This window comes from Suncus etruscus, chromosome X, assembly GCF_024139225.1.
Source record: "Suncus etruscus isolate mSunEtr1 chromosome X, mSunEtr1.pri.cur, whole genome shotgun sequence".
NCBI lineage: Eukaryota > Metazoa > Chordata > Mammalia > Eulipotyphla > Soricidae > Suncus > Suncus etruscus.
Genome location: NC_064868.1, coordinates 91,056,949 through 91,080,371, shown reverse-complemented (window position 1 = coordinate 91,080,371; position 23,423 = coordinate 91,056,949). Strand labels below are relative to the sequence as shown.

At 44.9% G+C, this 23,423-nt stretch overlaps 1 protein-coding gene across 4 annotated transcripts in view; it reads right to left on the bottom strand.

The window, feature by feature from the left end:
* The window catches only part of MTMR1 (myotubularin related protein 1), a 62,594-nt gene extending 39,819 nt beyond the window's left edge, over positions 1-22,775 (bottom strand). Inside the window, exons 1-3 of one of the 4 annotated variants that reach the window (XM_049767490.1) lie at positions 22,621-22,775; positions 17,634-17,739; positions 6,747-6,770 (exon numbers count right to left, since the gene is read on the bottom strand). In XM_049767490.1, coding sequence (XP_049623447.1) covers positions 6,747-6,770; positions 17,634-17,739; positions 22,621-22,775 — 285 coding nt within the window. Of the gene's footprint in view, positions 1-147; positions 219-4,516; positions 4,568-6,746; positions 6,771-17,633; positions 17,740-22,620 lie in introns of those variants that run through there. The other 3 variants (XM_049767489.1, XM_049767491.1, XM_049767492.1) reach the window with 3 other exon arrangements.
* Positions 22,776-23,423: the final 648 nt, after the last annotated feature.

Here is a 23,423-nt window from a genome sequence, read left to right as displayed (position 1 = left end):
GTCTAGCAAATTGTTGCACATAGGTCAAGTTCACAGCTAGAAAGCATTAATATAGAATGGCTTAACATGACGGATACTGTAATCACTACACAGACAACTATTATAAGGTGCCTCCAGAACTTGAAAGCAAGGGCAGAAAAAAGTTACCTTCTGAGCATGAAACTAAGACAAATAAAATCAACAGTAGATGGTGGTACTTAGGCAGCTGTAGAAATGGCCGTCCCTGGGAGAGAGGGTAGGAAACCGGAAGGCTAATTAAAATACCTAAGGAGGCTGTCAGGGCAGCACCATAGCCAGGGAAAACCCAAAGCTGCAGTCTGATTGCCCAGCTACCTCGCTTGACTGCGCCTGCACACAAAGCAGAGGAGCTAGAAACTGGCATTTAGATCAGGCCACAAGAGTGCACCCTCCTCTGGCAGCCAGCAGCATTTCAAGCACTGTGGTGAGCAACGAGTTCAGGCTTCTTGCAAATCAACTTGCTCAGTGGGCCAATCACGGATGAGTTATTAGCTTTCCGGGCTACAGTAACCCTACGAAGATGATGTCTTGGAAAACTGGAAAGATAGATGGGTGCCCATGTTTCTAAATGTCCAGGGTGGCAATGAAGCCCAAAGAACCAGTCTCCAATGAGCTGGGTGAGCCAGGACCAACAACCCTGACGAAGAAAATGGTGTGCTCCAACCATAGAGTTGGGGAACAGTCTAAGCTCAGGGCCTACTTCCAAGGGGCTGCCACCCTATGAGATGCTACCAAGGAAACTGGTGCCTTTCTCCTTGGCATCTCTGATTATAATGTGCCATGAATAAGAATAAGGTATTCAAAACCCTGGCCGTTCCCAAGCTGTGTTTCATAGACACTTCCCAAGAGATGCAAATAGTCATTTTGTTTGGAAAGGTTTGTAGAGTGCTGGGTTAAAGGAAGAACCGAAATTAACTGTTGAATTTCAGTGAAGTGTTTCTAGCATGTTAAGGCATAAGAATCAGCAAGAGGGCGCTAGAGTACCCCGAGATTTCCCACACTGATTTCATTGGGGGCTGGCTGCTTTCTCAAAACTAAATAAAACAAAATAAAAACCCTCCTTAGGGCTGGAGCAATATATAGAGAACGGGATGCTTTCCCTGTACAAGGCTGGCCTGAATTTGAGCCCCTGCATCCAATATGGTCTCCTGAGCACTGCCAGGACTAATTCCTGAGTGCAAAGCCAGGAGTAACTTGAGCACCACAGGGTGTGGTCCCCAAATAAAACAAAATAAAAGCTCTCTTGGAGAAATGGCATGGAGGTAAAGCATTTGCCTTGCATAAAAAAGGACAGTGATTCAAATCCCGGCATCCTGTATAGTCCCCCCTGGGGGCTGCCAGGAACGATTTCTGAGGGTAGAGCCAGGAATAACCCCTGAGCCCTGCTGGGTGTAACCCCCCCCAAAATAAAAGCCTTCTTAATTTGGGGAGTTCTCTTAGTTGTCTTAGTAAAACAGACTGGGTGATGCTAATATTAATCATGTGTGTCCATTTGTGAGCATTCAAAATGGTTTTTATAGTCACTCATAAAAATATTTCATCCACATTATTAAAGTACTTAATGGTTCATTTAAAAACACCATTTTCAGTAGTTTAAATCAATTGGATAAAATAGCAGACTAGAGCTCAAAAGACAGAGTGAATTCAATGCTAAACATGGGCCACGGGTCTGTAGTTCTATAGGGAGAACACAAAATGTCACATTCCAACCACTTTCTCCAGAAACAGTAAAAATACTGGATTAGGGTTTACTGACACTCTGAGAATTTTTATTCAAGATTGGTTTTAAATATATGTTAATCCAAAAATTGTATGGAGGTGATAGAACAGTTTTTCTTTAGGGTTTTGGAGTATACCTCAAGGACTATTCTGGAACCATGTTCTGGGATCACTCCCAGTGGTGCTAGGTGAGCATGGCATGCCTTGAATTAAGCTTGGGACCCCATCATGAAAAGTAGGTGTAAAACTCATCCATCCTGGATGTAAAAAAGTATTTCTGGATTTATTTTTATTCTTACACCTATGTAAAAATATGTATATTTACACAATAAACCATAAGCTACTATTTATTTTAAATATTCAATTTTATAAACATTAAAATTCATTAATAAATGGCTAGAGAGATAGTACAGTGAGTAAATAGGATGCTTGCCTTGCATATGGTCAACTCAGATTCAACCCCCAGCATCCCATATGAACCCATAAGCATCAACAAGGGTGATTCCTGTGTAAACAGCCAGGAGTAATCCCTGAGCATCTCAAGGTATGTCCCCCACAAAAAATCATTGAATGAATAGCTTATTGTCTAAACCCATGACTAATTTTTATCCAAGTTTAAAATTATTTCCAATATTGTATGTTAAAGCAAATTTTAATGTCTCAGTATTATAATATATATATATATATATATATATATATATATATATATATACTTTCTCCAGAAACAAAGTAAAATACTAGTCCCATGAGCTCACCAGGCGTGGTCCCTAAGCACAAAGCCAGAAGTAGCCACACCACTTTGGGTGTGGTCCCAAAATAAACAAAAATTAATGAGAATTGGTAGCTTTAAAATCTATTTACTAAATCATATGAATGTGGTAGGGCAGGCAGAAATGTGATTCACTCTGTTTGCTTGTTTGGGTAACGCCTGGGTCTGCAGTCAGGAATTATTGCTCCATATGGATGTAAAATCCAGGTGGACATCATGCAAGGCAAGAGCCTTACCTGCTGTACTATTGTTCTGGCCCCAAGAAATGTTCTCTTGAGGCTTTCTTGCAAGCTACACCAAATACTGCAAACATTGTTTTACTTTCTAGAATTTAAGAGTTTTGGTTATGTTTCATGAGGTAGATTTTGGAGGCATATGATTTTCAATGAATTTGATATAAATTTTTGTTTCATAACAGGTAAAAATCTCTTTTACTCTAAACAAAAACACTTCCAAATCCTTAAACTAGAAAACATTATGGTGATGGGAGAGTGGAATGGGAGTATTTTGCAGAATGTTCAAGGCTTTCAGGATAGAGGTGGAAGAACAGATGCTTCTCTTTTCTAATAGTCATCTTGAATTGGTCTATTTTGGGTTTGGGATCACACCTGGCATGTGCTTAGGGCTTACTCCTGGCTCTGAACTCAGGGATTATTCCTGGTGGTGCATGGAGAACCATATATAGTACTGGGGATTGAACCCGGGTTGGCTATATGCAAGGAAAACACTGCACTTTTGCTCTAGCCTCTAGTGGTGCTAAACTTGACCTGAAGTAGTTCTGCATTTGGATGACTAAGTCTTGAATAGATGGATGAGACAACTCTCTAAACCTGGAACTTACTATTTAAGTGATGAAAAAGAAAAAGGGATGATTCCCACTACATCATATTTCCCCACAAAAAAAGTTTGTTTTGTATAGAAACACATGTTGCTTCATCATAAGAACTGAAGATAACAGTTTGTAAAGGCTCATTGTCTCGTGAGTACAGTAGATTTCCCTTAGGAAGCTGGCCTAGGAGATAGGACTTAGACTTGTGCTATAATAAGCTTTGACTGCAACTACCAAGTTGCACAGGACATGATTTGACCCTTGATTTATCCAACCCATGTCCAGCATAATCCAAGAATGGAATGAAATTTGATCTCTTCAACATGCTCATTCCTCTAGGTGCCCTTGCTCCAAGAGTTGCCCAGTGGAGGAATTTCCTGTATTGATTTCATCTAAACTCTGTGCAAGAACACCTGAAAGGCTAGCTAAGGCTCACCCACTCTATGAATTTGTCTGCTAGCCCTCTCCCCACGTACCTCCCTCCCTGGCCCTATTCTCTCTATTTCCTCTCCTGGCCCCTAATATAGACAGCTAGCTGGTGATTTTTCCATTAGCCGTACATCCAACCAGGGTCGTTCAAATTGGGTGCTTCGACAGAGCACGAGGGTCATCTAGGGAAAAGGGCTTCCCTAGTACTACACTCCTGGACTTTCTACCTCAGCCTCAGGGAAAGTGCTACTACTTTCCAAGACTCCAAAGCGCCCAGACTGCTGAGCAAGGAGTAAACACTCAAGAATACACGGATTCTTTTTCCTTCTGAGGAATACTTCAGAAATACATGGATTCATCCACAAAGAGCTGCCAAGGGCCAGGCACCACACTGGGCATAGACCACAAAATTTGATCAAGCTACTGTGTACCCTAAATATCCCCATCTGTTCTGCAGGGCTTTGTAAGCACTTCAGAATCCTTGGACACTAAGCCAAGTTAACCCTCTCAAGAACTGTTAACCCCATCTAGGAAAGCTGAAGAGCTGAGGTAAACAGGTTGCAGGTTGACAGTCTGTTGGATAAACCAATTCTTGCAAATAATGTCTGAATGAATCCCCCAGAGTCGGACAAGAGGGAACTATGATAGTCAGAAAAGCATTGGCAAGCTCTGCTTTTCATCTAAAGGAGGATGGAATGGCTTCAAATACACGGTCTGGAGCTACAAACAGATGAACATGTACAACTTGCCACCTGATCAGCTTCAGCATCAGAAGGGTAGCCATTGTGTTCTTCCTGAATCTCCTGCACAGCACCAGGGGTGAGAGCCAGAAAAGACAAAGAGGAGAAAGAGAAACACGTGCAAACAGACAGGTGAAAGGACAGAAGTTTTTTTTTAAAAGAGACAATAAGCATGTAAAAGTCGACACACCTTTCATGGCTTTGCAAATCACAACATTTTCCCCCTTAGAGTAAAGGAAATAACGTGTTGGTCATCTATAGCTTCCTCGGCCTAAAATGCAGTACCTAGAGGGTCTGCTGCACATGTGTTAGCACGAAAAAATGAAAAGCAAACAAACATCATGAGCTGCTGGGAAGGCAGCAACGTCTCTTCAAAATCAAGCAACACTACAGCAGATAACAAAAGACCAAAAAATTGTAGCCACATAAGACACCCATAGAAAAAAATTAAACCACAGAAAGAGTATACCAGGTAAAGGGCAAAGTCGAGCCAAAATCTGGAGGCCATTCCCAGACATGGATTTCAACACAGCAAGTGCTCCTATACAAGAAAGCAGAAGTTCTCAACCTTGTTACACCTGCAGACTGACACTGGCCCACGGGTTGGAGGTTGAAAACCACTGCTCTAAAGCCCTGTTGTCAGCCCAATGGCATTAACAAAATGCCCACACACATGCACGTGCACCTATCACATGCTGGTAATAAATACTCATGTATAATACAAATACAAAAAAAGAGAATTACATTATTACTAAGTAAATACTGTGACTGCTAAACCAACACTATATTGAAAAACCCTAACTACAGTTAACAATGGGCTCAAAAGAGCAACAAGCTCCCAGAGCTTTCAAGTTTTTCTAATTCCTTTGAAGGCATATTCATTTTAATTTCTTCAAGAAATCAATTCATTTTGGAAAACTTGAAAATTGAACTTTTAGTTCAGCTACTAATCTAAAGCTGATGAAGAGATAAATAATAAAGATAAATAATGATGATGATAAGATTTTAAGCTATGTCAAATAAAATTTAAAATTATGTCAAATATCCCTGGCAAAATATACTTTGTTCCTTTGTAATATTCTGGCTCCAATATTTCTTTAAAACATACCAGTGAAGTAGCAAGAAGGCTCTGAAAGAAGTTCATATTTCCACCTTTCTTTCTGTAGTGTAGGTAGGTATATACATGTTTTTACTTCATCAGATTAAATTTCAAATGCTAAAGGGTACTGCTATCCTTTAAATATTGGAACTTTTAAAACACAGTATTTTTAAACTCCCATTATTTTCAATACAAAAATATGGAATCCTTCTCTAACCAAAATGTTTCGAAACAGAAGAATGAACAAGTAAACAACAACAACAAAAAAAAACCACAGCATTTCAAATTCCATGCATCAGGGAAAAAACACTATATTTAACAATGTGAATCAGTAAAAGTGATTCCCGGGAGCAAAATAAAATATGGTGAAAAGATGATTAAACAAAATGAAACCTACTAGAACAAGAATTGGACTAAGCCTACTTATTTTTGGTACTACTTCATTGGCTCCAATAAGAATAAAAACTTAAAATTGAAGTCATTAAGTTGTTCTGTCAAAATCCACATTGTTTTTATTTCATGGCAATCAGTTAATTGTCAGCACCCAATACTCAGGATTAAATGCATGCATGTTACCAATCTTTGTCTTGCTTTATGCGTATTCTGAAATAAAGGGAAGCAAAGTCATGAGGAAAATAGATGATGTGATCCGTTGATTGTAACAGCTACAGGGGGCTTTTAAGAACTACTCAATGGAACTTTCAAATGAACACATCTGCCTTTAGGCTTCAGCATGCAAACACAAAAGTGACTTGAAACCTTAAATGAATGAAAAATAACTGGCCACTTTGGGAGTTGTTATTACTAAATTCTTTAGCAGGAATGACATGGTTAAAGGGGTTACAAGAAAACTCTAGGCACTGCATGGATATTTCATGGTCAAAATAAATGATATATGGCAATTCAGGTAGCAATCTTAGCATCCTGACCTCACACACATTGGCTTTTATTGCACATAAAAATGCTAACAAATAAAGCATTTCTAGTGAACACTTAAAGCTATGGCACAGCACAGCAAATTGATTCAAGTGATTCATAAAACCAGGGAGAAGGTAAAGAACACTAAAAAGAACTAAGTGTTCAATAAAGCACAGAGACAAACACAAGTAGGAGGCCCATCTGCCAAAAGCCAAATATCCTTACCCTTATATCAGGCCTTCTGAAAACCTGTTAGTTAAAATACAGAACATCATCATCATGGGCAAGGGAATATTGACCCTGTGAAAGACGTTGTTAAGCTCACCAGACCATTCCCTGAGAAATACCATCTTCCTTTAAGCAAAATCAACCAGATCAATTCTAATGCATTTGCCCTCTAAGTTTGATTTGATGTCAAATCAATCCTAACATATTCATCCTATGATTTGCAGTCAGGCCTACAATTTGCGGAAACTTACCACCTTTAGGCTAAGACAAACAACATTATTTTAAACACAAGTCTCCCTGTCAAGAGCTATTACTGGGCACTGTGAACAGGCGAGGTTGGAAAAGCGCAAGTGCATGTCTGTTTGGAATACTGAGGTATTTTCCCCATGAAAACAATAATAGAAAAGGGCAATGTTGCTCCCATCCCTGCTCCCAGAAATAAAAGTATATCCCCAAAACCATTAAAGCCTCCACATTTCACCCAGAGCATAGCTCAGCAGAGTGTTCATGGGACAATAAAACCTAGTAAAAGACAAATCTTAATGCAAATTCTCTTGCAACTTCATTTCCAACTGGCACTTGAGATTTGAAGTCATTGGTGTGGCTGCCTCCAGCAGGAAGACATAGCTGGTTGGTACTGTACATAGAATGCTCTTACTGTTGTCCCATGTCAGAATTCAAGGGCCCTATTCCTACTCCCAGACACTGGAAGCCCTGACTGACCATGCAGTGGGCACACAGGCATTTGGCATTGATAGGGAAAGGGCATTGGCAAGACAGCAGCTGAAAAGCACTCCGCAGTGCTTGTGTGTCCTCCACTCCATGTAGAAAGCCTGCACCCTAGGCCCAGATCATGCCAGGTTCCCAGCAGCTGCATGGGGTTGACTCAGGACAGAGGAACACATGGAAGTGAAACTACAGGCTTCAAAAACATCAGTGGATCATCATGAAAGAACTCTTGACATTTAAAAATAAAAGAACAGTGAAGTAAGCGATGCTATAAAGGAAGAAGTCTGCAGTCCCTCTGTTCTGAAAAAACTAAGAAGCAGAAAACTCATTTGTTTTTCGGGGGAAAGTTAACAGATATGTTGAGCTTCTTAGGTGTGGTAGGAGATAATCAATCTTGTACCTCTATCCAAAGCTATCACACTGTATGGTTTTACTCTGTGATGTCTAACATTCAGCAACTACACCTCAAGGAAATAGAATCAACACCATTCACGCTTATGTGGAAAATTTCAAATGAGAGCCTAGGCGGTACTAAGTTGGGGAAAAACACCTCCCCTCCCCCAGTTTAAGTCCTCAGGGATAGCCATGTGTCTTCCACAGATGAACTGAAGGTCCATCTTCCCTTGCACTGGCACTTCCCTCTCACTTCCCTCCACACTGGTACAGCTCTTCTCCCTTCAGTAACTTCCAACAGTACTTTTTGGCCCCCATTGTCAAAGATGAGGAAATCCATTCTCACCCTCTATTCCCCCACACATCGGTTGAGATAGAACCTTTCCATTGGTCTCCCTTCAGCAACCATCATTTGGAGAAGAGAGACATGCTTCTAATCACTTGTATAGACTGTTATTGTATTCTCAGAATCTCTTCATAGGATAGCAACAATCAAGTTCCATTTTGGAGGGCAGGCATGCCCAGCAATGCTCAGGGCTTATTTACTTATGGCTCTGCAGGTAGGAATCTCTTTCTGGCAGTAATCAGGGTGATATGGGATGCCAGAGATGGAATCTGGGTAGGCCACATGCCAGACAAGGTACTTACCTGCTGTCTCTCAAGTCCTGGGGAAGGGGTGTTAGCATTTGGTGGGGGAGGGTTGGACCACACCTGACAGTGCTCAGCATTTACTCCTGGTTCTGTGCTCAGAAATCACTCCTTGTAGGCTCAGGGGATCATATGGGATGCCGTGGATCAAACCCAATTGTGCAAGACAAATGCTCTACCTGCTGTGCTATCACTCCAGCCACTCAGGTCCCATTTTTTGATGAGAAAACCAAGCCCCAATGGAGGAATGTGGCACAGTTCTGGGAGCCCAGACAGCCAGCAATACTGCTTCATGCTGTCACTTGCTTTGGCAATGATTCAAGTCCTACTTGCCACTTCAGAGCATGCTGTCTCTGGCACTTCTGGGATCCTTGAGAGATTTCACGCCATCCCCTCTCCAGATCTCTGCTCTAGATTGGGATATGCTAGGTCACCACTGCAACTATCCACTGTGCAACTAAGGGCTAATATAGGCCTGCTTGCAGCTACTACACAAGCAAGCTTGTGCTACTGCAAGGAGACACTAACTGGGGATTTTGCTAATGCTCTGCTGTCATGGTCAGTTTGAAACTCTTGCTGGAAGCCCAAGGTGGTCAACAGAGGTAGCCAATTGTCTGCTGCTATCTCTCTGCTGAAATGAAGCATTGCAGACATAGCAGTGTTCACAGTCGTCTTCAACCTGACTCTGAAGGGGCCAGAACAGGGGCCAGTGGGGCCTCGTCATGTCTGTAACTGACCTCAGCTGCAGGAGGGAGTGCAGGACCCTGAGCAAGTTGGAAACCCAAGGAGACTTCTGAAAACACTGCCCTCAGAAAGCATGTGCTGCAGTCAGACAGGAGCGCCCCCTATTTGCCACCTGAGACTGAGGAGGCACCTCTGGAACTGGTAATGGAGTCCACAGCCCTCTCAGTCCATAGTTGCCAGGATGGCTATATTAGCAGACATCATTGTAGTGGGGTGGGGAGACCTTGAGATATGGGAGTAGATGGTGTCAGTACCCCAGTAACCTTTCACAGTGGCTAGGTCTCAGACTCCCTGGGGTGCACTGCGACTCTCTGCACCTGCCACCCTCGACTCGACACATGCCAAGAGCCTACTGGAAGGTGCAAGATGAATTAACACCGACCTTCACTCATTGAAGCAAGCCAGTGACCAAAAGTAACTGCACCTCAATGGCTTTCACAAAATCACTGCCTATTCCTAACGGGAATGACAGCACCTAAGCATCTTGTAAATTGGAATGCTGTGAGAACCTGTCCTAATTGGTGACTCCTGACATAGCGCCCCTAAAATTTACCTTAGAATGTCCCAAATAGGGCCCGGAGAGATAGCACAGCGGCGTTTGCCTTGCAAGCAGCCGATCCAGGACCATAGGTGGTTGGTTTGAATCCCGGTGTCCCATATGGTCCCCCATGCCTGCCAGGAGCTATTTCTGAGCAGATAGCCAGGAGTAACCCCTGAGCAACGCTGGGTGTGGCCCAAAAACAAACAAACAAAAAAAAGAATGTCCCAAATAGTCAGAACATCTGTTCATAAGAAGTCACTGTTTAAAAAAAAAAAGAAGTCACTGTTTGCAGGCAGCTCAATGGGGTTGCTTCCCAGCACAGCCCAATTAGAAGCCTACAACTTTCTCAGTCCCTATCCTTTGAAGAGGGGTAGAAATGAGCTGAGTGAGAGGCGGGGGAGCAATAGCGCCACAGTGTGCCTTGCACACAGCTAACTCAGATTTGATCCCTGGCACCCCATATGGTCCCCTGAGTGTGCCAGGAGTAATTTCAGAGTGCAGAGCTGGGAGTAACTCCTGAGCACCACTGGGTATGGCACAAAAACTAAATCAAAAAGAAAAAAACTGAACTTGAGGCCTGAAAGATGGTAGCTGAGAAAAAAATTTGAACTCGACTATGTGGTTGGGTCATTCATAAATCCCCAAAATACAAGTTGAACATACTCCATGCGAAGAAGATAGCACACCCAATCCTGTGTGAATCAGTTGGGGCACCCACCTAATACTCATCCACTGTGCATCCTGACCTGGCTTTTCCTATACCTGTTAGAATAGCCTTTCTGCTAGAATAATCAGTATAAAGAGGTGTTTTCCTGAGGTCACAGCAAGCAAGTCCTTAGAAGCTGTGTGGCATGTTACAAAATGCTCCCAGGGTACCGGAACAAGAAGTTGACCCTGATCCAGTAAAGATGCAGAAGTCTTTTGTCACCCACCACAAAGACCCCTAACGTGCTTTTATTACAACCATGCCCACTTCCTTCCTCATCCTCTTTATTAGCCTCTGGCAACTACTTTCTGTTCTGTCTGCACTTTTGTCACTTAGAGGCCCTGCTCTAAATGGAACTCTACAATATGACCTTTTATAAGTGGTTTTATGTTTGTTTTGGTGGGGGGCACACCCAGCTCAGCTATGGGCAAAGGCGACTTGTACCAGAGATGGTTGAATGAAAAACAAGTGTCTTAACAACTGTCCCATTTCTCTGCCGCCTGGGAGTAGAAATTTGGACTCAGTGGAGAGCCCTAACTGCTATACTACCTCTCTGGTCCCTTAAGTTTCATTTCTTAAAAGTCAAAATTTAGACAAATTGGGCCAGGGCTGTGGCTAAAGTGGCAGAGTGCAGGCCCAAATGTGTGACTCTAGCGTTAGATCCCTAGCATCACTGCGTCCTCCAAATAATTGCCAGAACTGGTACCTCTTGAAAAAGAGCAGCAAGCAAAACTGCATTTTCTGTCTTGTTGAATACTTCTAAGCTACATGTAAAAAGACATCTCTGTATCTTGGTTTCGGCATCTATTGATTCTTTTCACATTCTTGCTTTTGCAGTTTCAGATCAGTTTCTTGGGATGGTAAGCGATTTCCATGGAAATCTGGACCTTTCAAATGCTCTGTTTTGAGGCTGTGGCTGTGATTTCAATTTTGTGTTTTTATTGCTTTCTCTGATGCTGAGAGAAGAGGGTGACTGTTTCATTACAGCTAGGTTAGGGCAGAAGTCCAAGTTACCCCTCAGCATTAGAACGGAGAGCTCTTGTCATTGAAGATTGGGGTTGGGAATTCCAGTCCCCAGCTAAGCTTTTGATACCTCAGTGGCCTCCATTCAGGGGTACCTTCCCCTGAAAACCTCCACTTTCATTACAGTCACCTTACCATCCAGCAAGGTAAAGTACTGCCTGTCTTCAGACAGGCACCTTGTAGGGTCACTGCAGGAACCAGGACTGGCCAGGATGAACTTTCTCCAAGTGAGCACTCACCATTTTCCCTATGTGTTTGGCTGCTTAGTATCGAAAATGTTTGATTTGTCTAAAGCTATCTCCTCTGGGTTCCCTAGCTAAAGAATAGTTATTTCTTGTCCACACACAGTAGCATTTCTGGGCCACTGGCTAGGGTAACAAGTCTAGGGTATCGATAGCAAAAATGATGTGGGAAGACACAGAGGGTCACATTTTGAAGTTGTGGTGGTAGGAATACAACATTTTTCAAAAGCCAAACTCCCCATTTATTCACTTCATGCATTTGAAGCATTCCTTGACATCATTGGCCTGTGATTCTTTGCCATAGTCCTTACCCACAACTACAGCCACAACACAACTACTAACTGGGGTTTCCTTTCTCTGTGAATTTTTCAGAGACAGACCTGGTCCCTTCATTTCTAGTTGCCATCAGACCTCATCAGGTTGACCTGAGTTAGCAAGAGCTAAAAGAGCTTCCACTAGCTTGGCATCCACAGACTCACCACAATAGGCTGTAAGCACACAAAGATGGACCTGGTGTATGTTTAGGGCTTTAGCAGCTTCCTAGATTGTATGTGAGAGGTCTGAGTAAATGAGGGTAGTTTTCAGCCCTTTGTAGAAAGCAGTATCCACAGTCATCAAGCCATAAATTAGGGGTAGAGAATAATCCTGAACGCACCCTAGCTCCCAATTCTCCCCTTCCATGCCCCTCTGCAACAGGATACATTTAAACATTCATTCAAGGAGTCAGAGTGACAGCTCAGTGGGGAGGGGTTTGCCTTGCATGCAGCCAACTGGGTTTGATCCCCGGCATCCCATATGATCCCCCGAGCCCACCAGGAGTAATTCCTGAGCACAGAGTTAGGAGTAACTCCTGAGCACCACCAGGTGTGGTCTCCCTAAAAAACAAAACAACAGCATGTGGCTGACCCAGGTTCAATCCCTGGAACCCCATATGTTCCCCAAGTCCCACTATCAGTGATCTCTGAGTGCAGAGCCAAGAGTAAGACCTGAGCAACGTTGGGTATGACCCACCCTCCCCAAATCAATTTTGAAAATTCACGCAAGTGTTCAATAGGATGACTTGGGTTCAAGTTCCTACTCTGTGTGATACTAAGCAAGTCAAAACCTCAGAGGACATTGGTTTTCTCATCTGTGAGATGAAAATAATCAAAGCTACTTCATAGCTTGTTTGTAAGGCTTATAAACGAATGATATATCAAAGAGTCATCCAAAACCAGGGGCTGGAGTACATCGCAGATAGGGCTTGCACATAGCTGACTTGAGTGCCATCCCTGGTACTGCATATGGTCTCCCAAGCCCAGCCCCACCAGGGGTGATCCCTGATTATATATTCAGGAGTAAGCAAGCACAGCCAAGGGTGCCCTGGCCCTCAAAAAAAGAGTGTTACAAAATCAGACATGAAATGTTTGAGGGTGCATGAAGAAGATGATGTAGAATCACTCTCAGCAACCCCCAATTCTGAAGAGACTGTTAGTATTTCCAATCAAGATGTAGGCTATCCATAGAAACACAGAAGCAAAGGTATTTCCATGAAACACACAAACATCTGTTCCCAACAGGTAATTGCTGACACTGGGTTTAATCAATACTAATTTAGCTACAGAACTGAGTGTTCCTTCAAATAAAATATTAGCACTATAGACAGTTTCAAATATAGGTACCAATGACTACAAATTAAATCTTCAAGAACTTGTGTCAGAACCCCATACAAGTGGTTCCATGACAAGTGGTTCCATACAAGTAGTTCCATGGATATTAGCATCTCTAAAGATTGGGTTACCTTGATTTTAAGAATGACTTTATAACCAGTATACAAAATTATCATTGATACGTAGAAGCATATGCTCTTATTATTTACATTTTGTTCCTTTGAATTTCTCTTCAATAAATGGTGCTATGAAAACTGGGTATCCACATGTGAAAAAATTAAATTGTAACTTTATTTCATATCATACAAAAAGTAAATTCAATGTGGGTTAAAGACCTCAAGATTAGGAGAGGATTCATAAAATACATAGAGGAAAATACTGGCAGAACTCTTCAGGAAATGGACCTCAGAGGTTTCTTCAACAAGACAACCACAAAGGCAATGACAACTAAAACACAAAAATAAATAAATGGGCAACATCAAATTAAAAAGCTTCTGAATAGCAATAGAAACTCAAGCTAAAATAAAAAAGATAAAAAAATAAAATAAAAAGATGCTCTACTAGATGGGAGAAAATGTCCAAGATATACAAAGCTAAAAAAAAAAAAAAAAACAAAAAAAACTAAAATTTCATCCAAAATGGGGAGAGGAAATTAACAGATATTTCCACAATTAGATACTTTTGGCCAGTGGGCATATGAACTAGTGCTCATGATCATTTGTCATTTATCATTTATCAAATATTTATCAAATATTACCATTTATCAAATCAACAATCAGCTATCATCTGTACCAGTGGTAATGACACCTTTCTTTTTTTGTTTGTTTTTCGGGCCACACACAGTGATGCTTGGGTTACTCCTGGCTCTGTGCTCAGAAATCGCTCCTGGCAAGCTTGGAGAACCATATGGGATGCCAGTAATAAAATTGGGTCCATCCTGGGTGACTGAGGCAAATGCCTTACCACTATGCTATCTCTCTGGCCCCTGTAATGTCACCTATTCAACAATCTGAAAACAGCCAGTATCAGTGGAGTTGTGGTGAGAAAGGAACCTTCATTCACTACTGGTGGGAATGCTGTCTGGTGTAATCTCTATGGAAAACAATAAGGAAATAGCTTTAAAAAAGAGGAACAGAACTCCCATACAACCTAGTAATACCATTCCTTCATATGTAAAAACATATCAAGGAAACATAAAGACATTCATTTGAAAGGATATATGTACACCTATGTTCACTGCAACATTTAATACAATATCTAAGGTATGGAAACAACCCAAAAACCTAACTATGCATAAGTGGATCAAGAAGTTGTGGTATACACTGTGGAATACTTTACAGCTCTAATAAAAGAAGGTCATGCAATTTGTGCCATGACATGGATGAAACTAGGGGATATCATGCTGACTGAAGTTAATTGGAAGGAAAGATACAAAATGATCTCTTCCAAAGAGCTGGAAGTTCCAGCTCACCTCAGGAAGCTCACCACAAAGAGTGATGAGTTTAGTTAGATAAATAACTACATTTTGAACTGTCCTAATAATGAGAATGTATGAGGGAAATTGAGAACCTGTTTAGAGTACAGGCGGGGGTCGGGTGGGGAGGAGGGAGACTTGGGACATTGGTGATGGGAATGTTGCACTGGTGATGGGTGGTGTTCTTTATATGACTGAAACCCAAACACAATCATGTATGTAATCAAGGTGTTTAAATTAAAAAAAAAGAATTATTAAAAAAATTTAAAAAAGGGCCCGGAGAGATAGCACAGCGGTGTTTGCCTTGCAAGCAGCCAATCCAGGACCAAAGGTGGTTGGTTCGAATCCCGGTGTCCCATATGGTCCCCCGTGCCTGCCAGGAGCTATTTCTGAGCAGACAGCCAGGAGTAACCCATGAGCATCGCCAGGTGTGGCCCAAAAACCAAAAAAAATAAAAAAATAAAAAAAAAAGATCTCTTCCACAGGGTTTTAAAGATGCCCAGTGGTGGAGCAACAAATGGCCAAGTCAGTAGAACTGGAGAGTTGATTAACAGAATTGAGTTTGCTGGAGGGTGAGGTATTGAATAGGACAAGCCTTAGGGACCTGGGAGGAAGGAAGTGGATATTCTGATGGTTGCTGTGGTGCTGGAATGATGTATGCATGAAACCATCATTAATAGTACTATAAATTACAGTACCTCAACGAAGATTTTTAAAAAACATATCATTTTTCTTTTCAGGAATCAGAGATTAATCTACCTTAGTCTTTAATATATCCTAATCAACTAACTTGTGACTGATTAGTACATCAGTTTCATCGATTTCACTTGCCTTACTGTCTACTCCCCAAATATCCCATTCAGCTCCCTCAATCAAGACTTCCCATTGGGCTTTTTGGTCTAATAAATACATTTCTTTAGTAAATATTCTTCTTTGCTGAATGATTCTTCCAACTTCTTACTAAAATTGTTTCTTTGAGGTAAATATAACCCAAAATCAAACAGTTGGTAGGTTAGAAAGCTACATGTATAGTTAACTTTCAGTTCTTTACAGAACCCACATGATGCTATCAGACCATGAAGGAATCATTACATTAACTTCTAACTGTGGACTAGGGAAATTGCTCTGCCATCTAAGAGTTGTTCTCTGGTACTATGATTCCTGGACCATACTAACTCTGCTCTGCAAAGGGTGGATTCCAGCTAAGGAGCAGGCAACCTGGGATGTCAGGGTTTGCAGCTGCTTGGTAATGAGCCACCAGGTATAGATGGTATAGCAAATTCTTTCCAAGCTAGGATTCGTGAGATGGGAGCCTAAGCTCTTAATTGGACAAACATGAGAACTAAGTAGTAGAGAAAGAAACTGGGTAAGAACTCCACTGTCACTCTTCTTACTAGACTAATCTGGTGGAGACTAATCCACCACCCTGCCTGTGGGCCGCAGAAAGTAGAGAGAGCTAAGTCTTATTCCTATATTGGAGCCAGCTTCTGCACCTGTTCAATTCCACCCTACAGAAGAACGGAGGCAAGAGCACTTAAACAAGGGTGGTAACAAAGAATGAATGAGACTCCAGATGGTAGTTCTTGGAAAATCTGTAAGATTCAATGTCAGGCAGGGACTGGAATTTGGAGAAACTGTTGACAGGGGCATTGGGCATAATAAAGATGACTTGCACTTACTTATGAAAACCATTTAGCTATTGCTCCCAGTGGGTAAACATGACCATAAGAAACTGTGACCTCAATCCAAGTAAACTCTTCTACTACAACGTAACTCTGATTTCAGTTCATGCATGTGTTACAAGATTACTGCTATTAGAATGAAGTTCCTTAGTAGCAGAACAGAGATGGGGTGGCAAGTGATTTCATTCAACCTGAGTCAACCAGTCTGCACTGGGCCTTTGCTATGGAACCTGTGGGGAATAAAAGAACCCAGTCCCTGCTGACAAGGAGCATATTATTACAAGAATCCCACTTTAAAGACAAACACGAGGCCCAGAATGTAAAGCATATGCCCCACATGCACAGATACACACACACACACACACACACACAAACTCCTACTTCCATAAAGACTGAAAATGGGAGTGTCTATACAGTACTCCTTGGAAATTTGTCAGTTTTTTGCATTCTAGTATTACCTGTTAATGGTGAATACTCACATATCTCAATACCTAAGTACAGGAACAAATTAGGAGGTAGGGAAATACTAAACACTGGAGATTTTCTAAAACTCAGAAAACTAAGAAAGAAAACACATGCATTTGTTGTGAAAAATGGAACTGAATTTTTAAAAGAATAACCATAATCAAAACTCAGCTTGTCCTCGCAACACAAAACTGTAGCCACATACAATATAGGCTGGTGAGTCCCTCTTCTAAATTGCAGGTCTAGGGACTGAAGTGATAGCACAGTGGTAGGGTTTTTGCCTTGCACACAGCAGACCCGGGGTGGATTTGGGTTTGATCCCCATCATGCCATAGAGTCCCCCAAGCCTGCCAGCAGTGATTTCTGAGTACAGAGCCAGGAGCAACCCCTGAGCGCTGCTGGGTGTAGCCTGAAAACCCCCCCAAAAATTACAGGTCTCAGGTACCACAGCCTCTCACCCTTATTCCCAAGCAAATGGCTTTGCCCAACAGGAGGCCGAATTCACTTGTTTAATACTACAAAGCTTCTTGCCTACTTTGTTTATTACAAATTAATTAAGGACTGAATTAAGGACTCGGGAGTGCTTACCTTGTAATCTCTGGAAACATTTTCTGATGTCACTGAACCTGAAATCTGACTAGAAATTGTAGCAGCTATAAGCTGTTTACACCATTCAACATGTGAGCCTGTAGGACTAAAAGAAATAGTGTGATTAAAAAAGTGGAAGAGATTGGCTCTAGGGGAGATATTGAGCACTGGCTTGGGGGTCTATGTAAATTTCCCTCAATGGAACATGAATGATTCATGATCTGGTTACCTTTTCACTTAATACAAGAATTGAAATACAGACTAACCACTAGCGAGTAGGATTCAGTTCCATAGGGATTGTAAATGACTCCACAATTCATTTTGAAGGTTAAGATTCAGACCCATTTAAGCATGTTATTTATTCTCTATCACTTACTGAAATGGAATTTCATTTTACTGCAATTATATAGAATGACTATTCCTAAAAATTAATGCATGAAGACTAACTATAAAGTGAAATATCGCTTTTATAGCATAAGCTTTTCAAATATTCAATTTGATGTTGATAGTTGGAAATTGAGGAAGTAATTTCAAGGGAAAGAGAGGAACTCAGTAGAGCAGAGGTTTTATTTTTAAGGGAAGATTCAGTTTTATTAATAATGAAACTCCAGGCTCACATAAACAAAAGGTTGTTTAAATTACGGGCCACATCTGCTGGTGGTTGGGGGTCACCAGAGTTAGGCCTGGCACCATGGGGGGGTTAATCCCATGCTAGGGAATCAAACTCAGGGCCTCATACCTGCAAAGGATGTGCTCTTCCACAGAGACCCCTGTGCCCTTAACCGACCAATGTGAACTACAAGTTTGAAAAAGCAGAGACTCGAAAACTGGTATCTCATCAACACTACCCACATTCTACTCGGTGCTCTGACAGCTAAGCGGTCTTCTGGTCTCTGAAACTTTCAGAAGCATTGATGTGCTAAGAACAGGGACTAGCTGGCTAATTTCTGAGATGAAGAAGTGTGGGCTCAGAGGTGATATGCCCAGAAAGTAGAGATCTGCCTCCAGCTTCCTTGACGCCGTCCTTCCTGGACATGGCATGACCAACAGTGCCCAACTCACCGTGCTGGAGAGGAACTCACCTGGAGGAGGAACACAGATACACAACACAGGCCAGACAAATAGCACCTATGCAGCAGGAGCCACAGCTCAGGGCTACAAGTTGCTGCAAAGGTCTCAACACATCCCACACCCAACCTTGCCTGAAACTTGGTGACCCAGCACAGATCCCAAGCTGAGGCACCAGTGGTTGACCAAAGTCATGTGACTCCAGGAGAGTGGCTGGGCTGGACTTTAGGACCACAGAAGCAAAGGAGGCAGTGAAGAAGTCAAACTGCACCCCAACCACCCCCCCGGGGTCCCACTGAGCTCACAACTTGTCAAAATGCTGAAGAATGATTCAAGATGACAGAAGATGCTTGTGAAAGTTGACCTGGCAGCTGGCTTTCACTGTAAACAATGCTCCAGACCTTTAAAAATCCCCCCATCAATTCCATCCACACTCTAGTAGTCTAAGAGCAGAAACACTTGACACATTAGGCAGTCTATAAAATAACTTTACTAAAGAGCAAAATAGGACATGCCTTTGCTTCTTGTACTCTACTCTGTGTTCACTGATGACAGACAGCAGGGACGTGGGGCCTGAAAATGCAAATACAGACACTCTCTGCATGGTAGTAAAAGGTCCATCACCTCAGGAACCACCACAGTTTTAACTAAGAGGAAGAGGGGAGAGAGGTTTCAGTTTCATTCTAAGAGGCCAGGGCCTCCTCCAGGTTTGGCTCTCTCAGGCTTCCTCCTCCTCCACTGCTGTTCTCAGCAGTGCCTGCCACCCACCATGCATCTAACCTTTGGAGGGCACTGGGCCATCAGCTGCCCAGTAGCCCTGCATTCTCACTCTTCTGTGGGGAGCCGGACTCCAGGCTCCCTAAGATCTTCTTGGGAAGTGGAGGACACCCTGATCTTCCTGCCCTGCTTAGAGGGGGACCTTGCTGATGGTACTCCCTACCCCCACCCTGGGCCACCCACAGAGGAAAACTAGGTCAAAGCAGATCAGCCAGAGCCCCTGACACCTCTAGCCTCCCACAGCAGTGAGGTCACAGAGCTAGGCCGAAGCTAGACTAGGCAATAGGGTGCTTTGTATCCCCTGTGAGCTACAATGCCCTGGCCAAGGTCCCCATGGGCAGCCTGGATATGGCAGGTCTGCCGCATGCTCCTGAACCACCTGTGGTCGCAGTTCTGCCCAGTGCCTGAGAAGGGAGCCCACATTTCCTGGCTGTCTGCCCACTGCTGTCCCCACATGTCCCCCACATTCCGGATACTGATGATTATTTGCAGCTGAGGCTTGGGGTCCCGATGCTGCCAGGCAGCTTTACTGGTGGGTCATTAGAGAGCCTGGGCCTTCACTGTGCTGCACTCAGAGCCCAGCGCCTTAACCCAGACTCACAGCTCACTGGAAAATCCCCAAGCCAGGTGCCTCAGCTCCAGAGCCAAGTTCACCTGGGACCCAGTCACTGCCACTGTGAACACTCCACTGGGTCCTGTCACTCTCCTCTGCTACCTTTCTAGACAGTCTTTCCCACCCTAGGCCAAATACAATTCTTCTGCAGTCTCCCATCACTTTGCAGCATCTTTCTGTTTTGATGGTGACTTGAGCCCCTCTACAGGTCAAGGACTTCCACAGTTAGGTCCCTGGTGTGCTCTCATGAACTACAAAGTTCAGAGCTGAGAGCTGAGCTGCCCATGAGGCTTTCCCACCTTGGCAGCACCATTTCGCCTGAACCTGGTGGTCCTCTGGTTGGTTTCTCCTAATCACCTACCAGTCCACCCTGCCTAGCCACCTTGTCACTCAGCCCTGAGCCATAGCACTTCCTCCCCAGTCTCCACTTTCAACTCCTGTCCTGTTGTCCCTTAAGTTCTAGAAATCTCATCGCTCCCTATTGAGTTTCAGCTCCAGAACCCCAGTGGCTCCCTATGAATCTCTACCCCTGATCTTGTGGTTACTCATGTCCTGTCCACTCCCTCTGCCCTCAGCAAGTCTACTCTCATGAATGACAGACATTGCTAAATTCTTTCCCACTTTGCTCCCACTTCCACCCCTGGGTGTAAAAGCGCAGCCTAAAATGCCACCTCCCCAGAAACCCATCTCACGGGATCCCTCACCCCTTGGGGTGTTACTCAAATGCCACCTTCCTCAGCCAATTTCCTGGACCACCCTGGCACTTCTACCACTTTCCCAATGTGTTTACCACCTACTAGACTCTACCAGAACTCTCTGGACTTGCTTTGCAACCACTGTTCTACCACACAGGTGCTCCAAGATTGTTCCCTATGATGCCCTCCAGCCCAACATAGTGCCAGGAGGGGCAGGCTTTCTTATGGACACGATCAATGGCAGCACTTGCCAATCCTACTAAACAAGCCCTCCACCAAGGCAGCTCCACTAGCACTGTCCTCTGGTTTTTTTATGGTTAATCCAACCCTGCATCACTGGACGGGCATTCTTTGGGGAATCTCTGTAGCTTTTTCCATGAAAACCAAGACAGTACAGATAGTTGAAGGAGAATGGGATTAATTACTACAGTGGTCCAACCTGTAAGCCAGCACCTTCCTGAACAAGAGCACACTGAGACAGCCTGTTTGGCAGAGATGCAGAACCCAAGTACACCCCAGGGGCGGGTGGAGCTGGGGAACAAGCACTTGAGTCAAGTAATGGGACTACAACTTCCTTCTGCATGTCACCTGCCCATCCCTATACCTCCTCATTTCCTGTCATTTCCCCTCACATCCTGTGTCACCGGCCTGACTGCACAGTCCAGCCTGGGACCAGAGGTCCACCCCACCTTCCCCTGGCTAACTACTCTTTCCCCCACAGGCCTCTGTGGGTTCCCTTGTCCCCAACCACCAATCCACTGAAATAGAAATCAACTGGTAGCCCCCCAAAAAAGAATGCTACAGGCCAGAGCTGTGAGAACAGGGATCAGGAACTCCTGGAGGTCTCCCACCCTCACTCTGAGCCTCCTAAACCAGAAACTTAGGGCTGGGGCCTGGGGAGTCTAGAATTCTTCAAAGGGTTCTCAGGGGATCCCCATTCCTGCCCAGAAGTGCATTCACACCCCACACATTGGGCTGGAACTGTAAGGGTGGGTGTATTGGTCCCACTAGAAGGAAAACCCCAGCACAGGAGCTACTCGTTCTCAGCCAAAGCAGTCCATACATTGGCTGGGGCCAGTGGGAGCACTATCTGAGCTGCAAGCCTCTGATGTACTCCAAAACCTCACCGTGGCCTCCAGTTGGACAGGAAAGAGGGGCCTGCTTCCCTGTCTTTGGAAACTCCACACAGTCCAGGGAAGTGCTATGACTAAGGCAGGCAGGAATGAACAGCTGCTGGGTCCCTGCGCCCAAGCCAACCTCGCTTGCCTAACTGCACCCTGGCAGAGGTGGAGTCAGCAAAAGGGCCCAGATGTGGGAAAACTGGATGATCCGGGCTGCGGATACATTTTCCGGGTCCAGGAAACTCGAGGTACCCCCACCCAGCACCTTTCTGATCTAGCTCAGTTCTAAAACTTGCCCAGGGAGAGATGGTAGGGTGTTCTAATTCTCTCCAAGGAGCCCAGCCGGCCACTGCGCGCCCTCCTCCTGTGTTCCCATCTGCACCAGCCCAAAGCCTCAAGGGGGGCATCCCCAGAAGGCCTCCAATCACGCACTTCGCCCCACTCCAACAGAAGCTCCGCGCCAAGAGGAGCGCCTAGGGGGGCTTCTCTCCTTTTAGGGAGATCGGGCTAGAGTGCCCGGGTGCAGCAGGCGGCGGCCGCCGGGGAAATGGTTTGACAGCAGCGAAGCGCGGGGGTGGGGCGGAAGTGCGGTGGGTGCGGGGCTGTGGCTGAAGGGGTGCGGGGGCCCCGAGGGGCGCTGAGGGGCCTGGAGTGGGCGCAGCCCCACGTCAACCATCTCAACGTGCGAGAAGGGTGACAGGGATCCCACTTACCTGTCCAGGGCCTCCACGCTGGGCTGCCGCGAGCCGCCGGCCGGGCCCCCCGACACCCGTGGGGGCCTCCTGCCGCCCGATGGCCCCGAGCCCGACGCCCCGCCGCCCTCGCTGCCCGCCGCCGCCGTCGCTGCCGCCACCGCCGGCAGCTCCATGGCGCCCTCGCCCGCTGCCCGCAGGGCTGGAAGCCGCAGTCGCGGCCCGAGCGGCGCCCCGGAAGGCCCCGCGGTGCCCCCGCCGCCCGACCAGCCGCCTCAGGCCGCCGCCATTCGCTGTCACCTGGCGGCCAGGCCTTACCCAGAAGGCAGCGCGGGGGGCGGGGCGGGGCGGGGCCTATCACCACCCACCTGGTCCCGCCGCCCCGCCTCCTCACTCTGCCCCCCCCCGACCCCGCCCTGCAGCCGCGGACTGAAATCGACTTGGCAACTGACCACGGTTGACAGGCGGATGGTGGCTGCAGGGCGCGAGTCCAAATCAAGCAAAGCAAGCCATCGGTGTCCCCAGAGGACACACGCAGGGGCCGGGAGCTGGGGAGGACCAGGGGGAGGTGCTTCCTGTGGTCTACCGTCTGGGAGGCTTTGCTTTGGTGCACACCTTGACGTTACAGAACCTTCTCCTGCCATCAAACTTCCCTGGGCAGAAACGGGAGGGTTTACTGCGATTACTTTGCCGTAGAAAAGCTGAGAAGTGAGGTAAGACTGACAACACGTCCCGCGAAACTTCCCTGCGCTGACTGGCTGAAGCAATTCCAGATATCTCAGCAATTTCTCTCCTTCCCTTTTTCTCCCCGCCCACTGTCGACG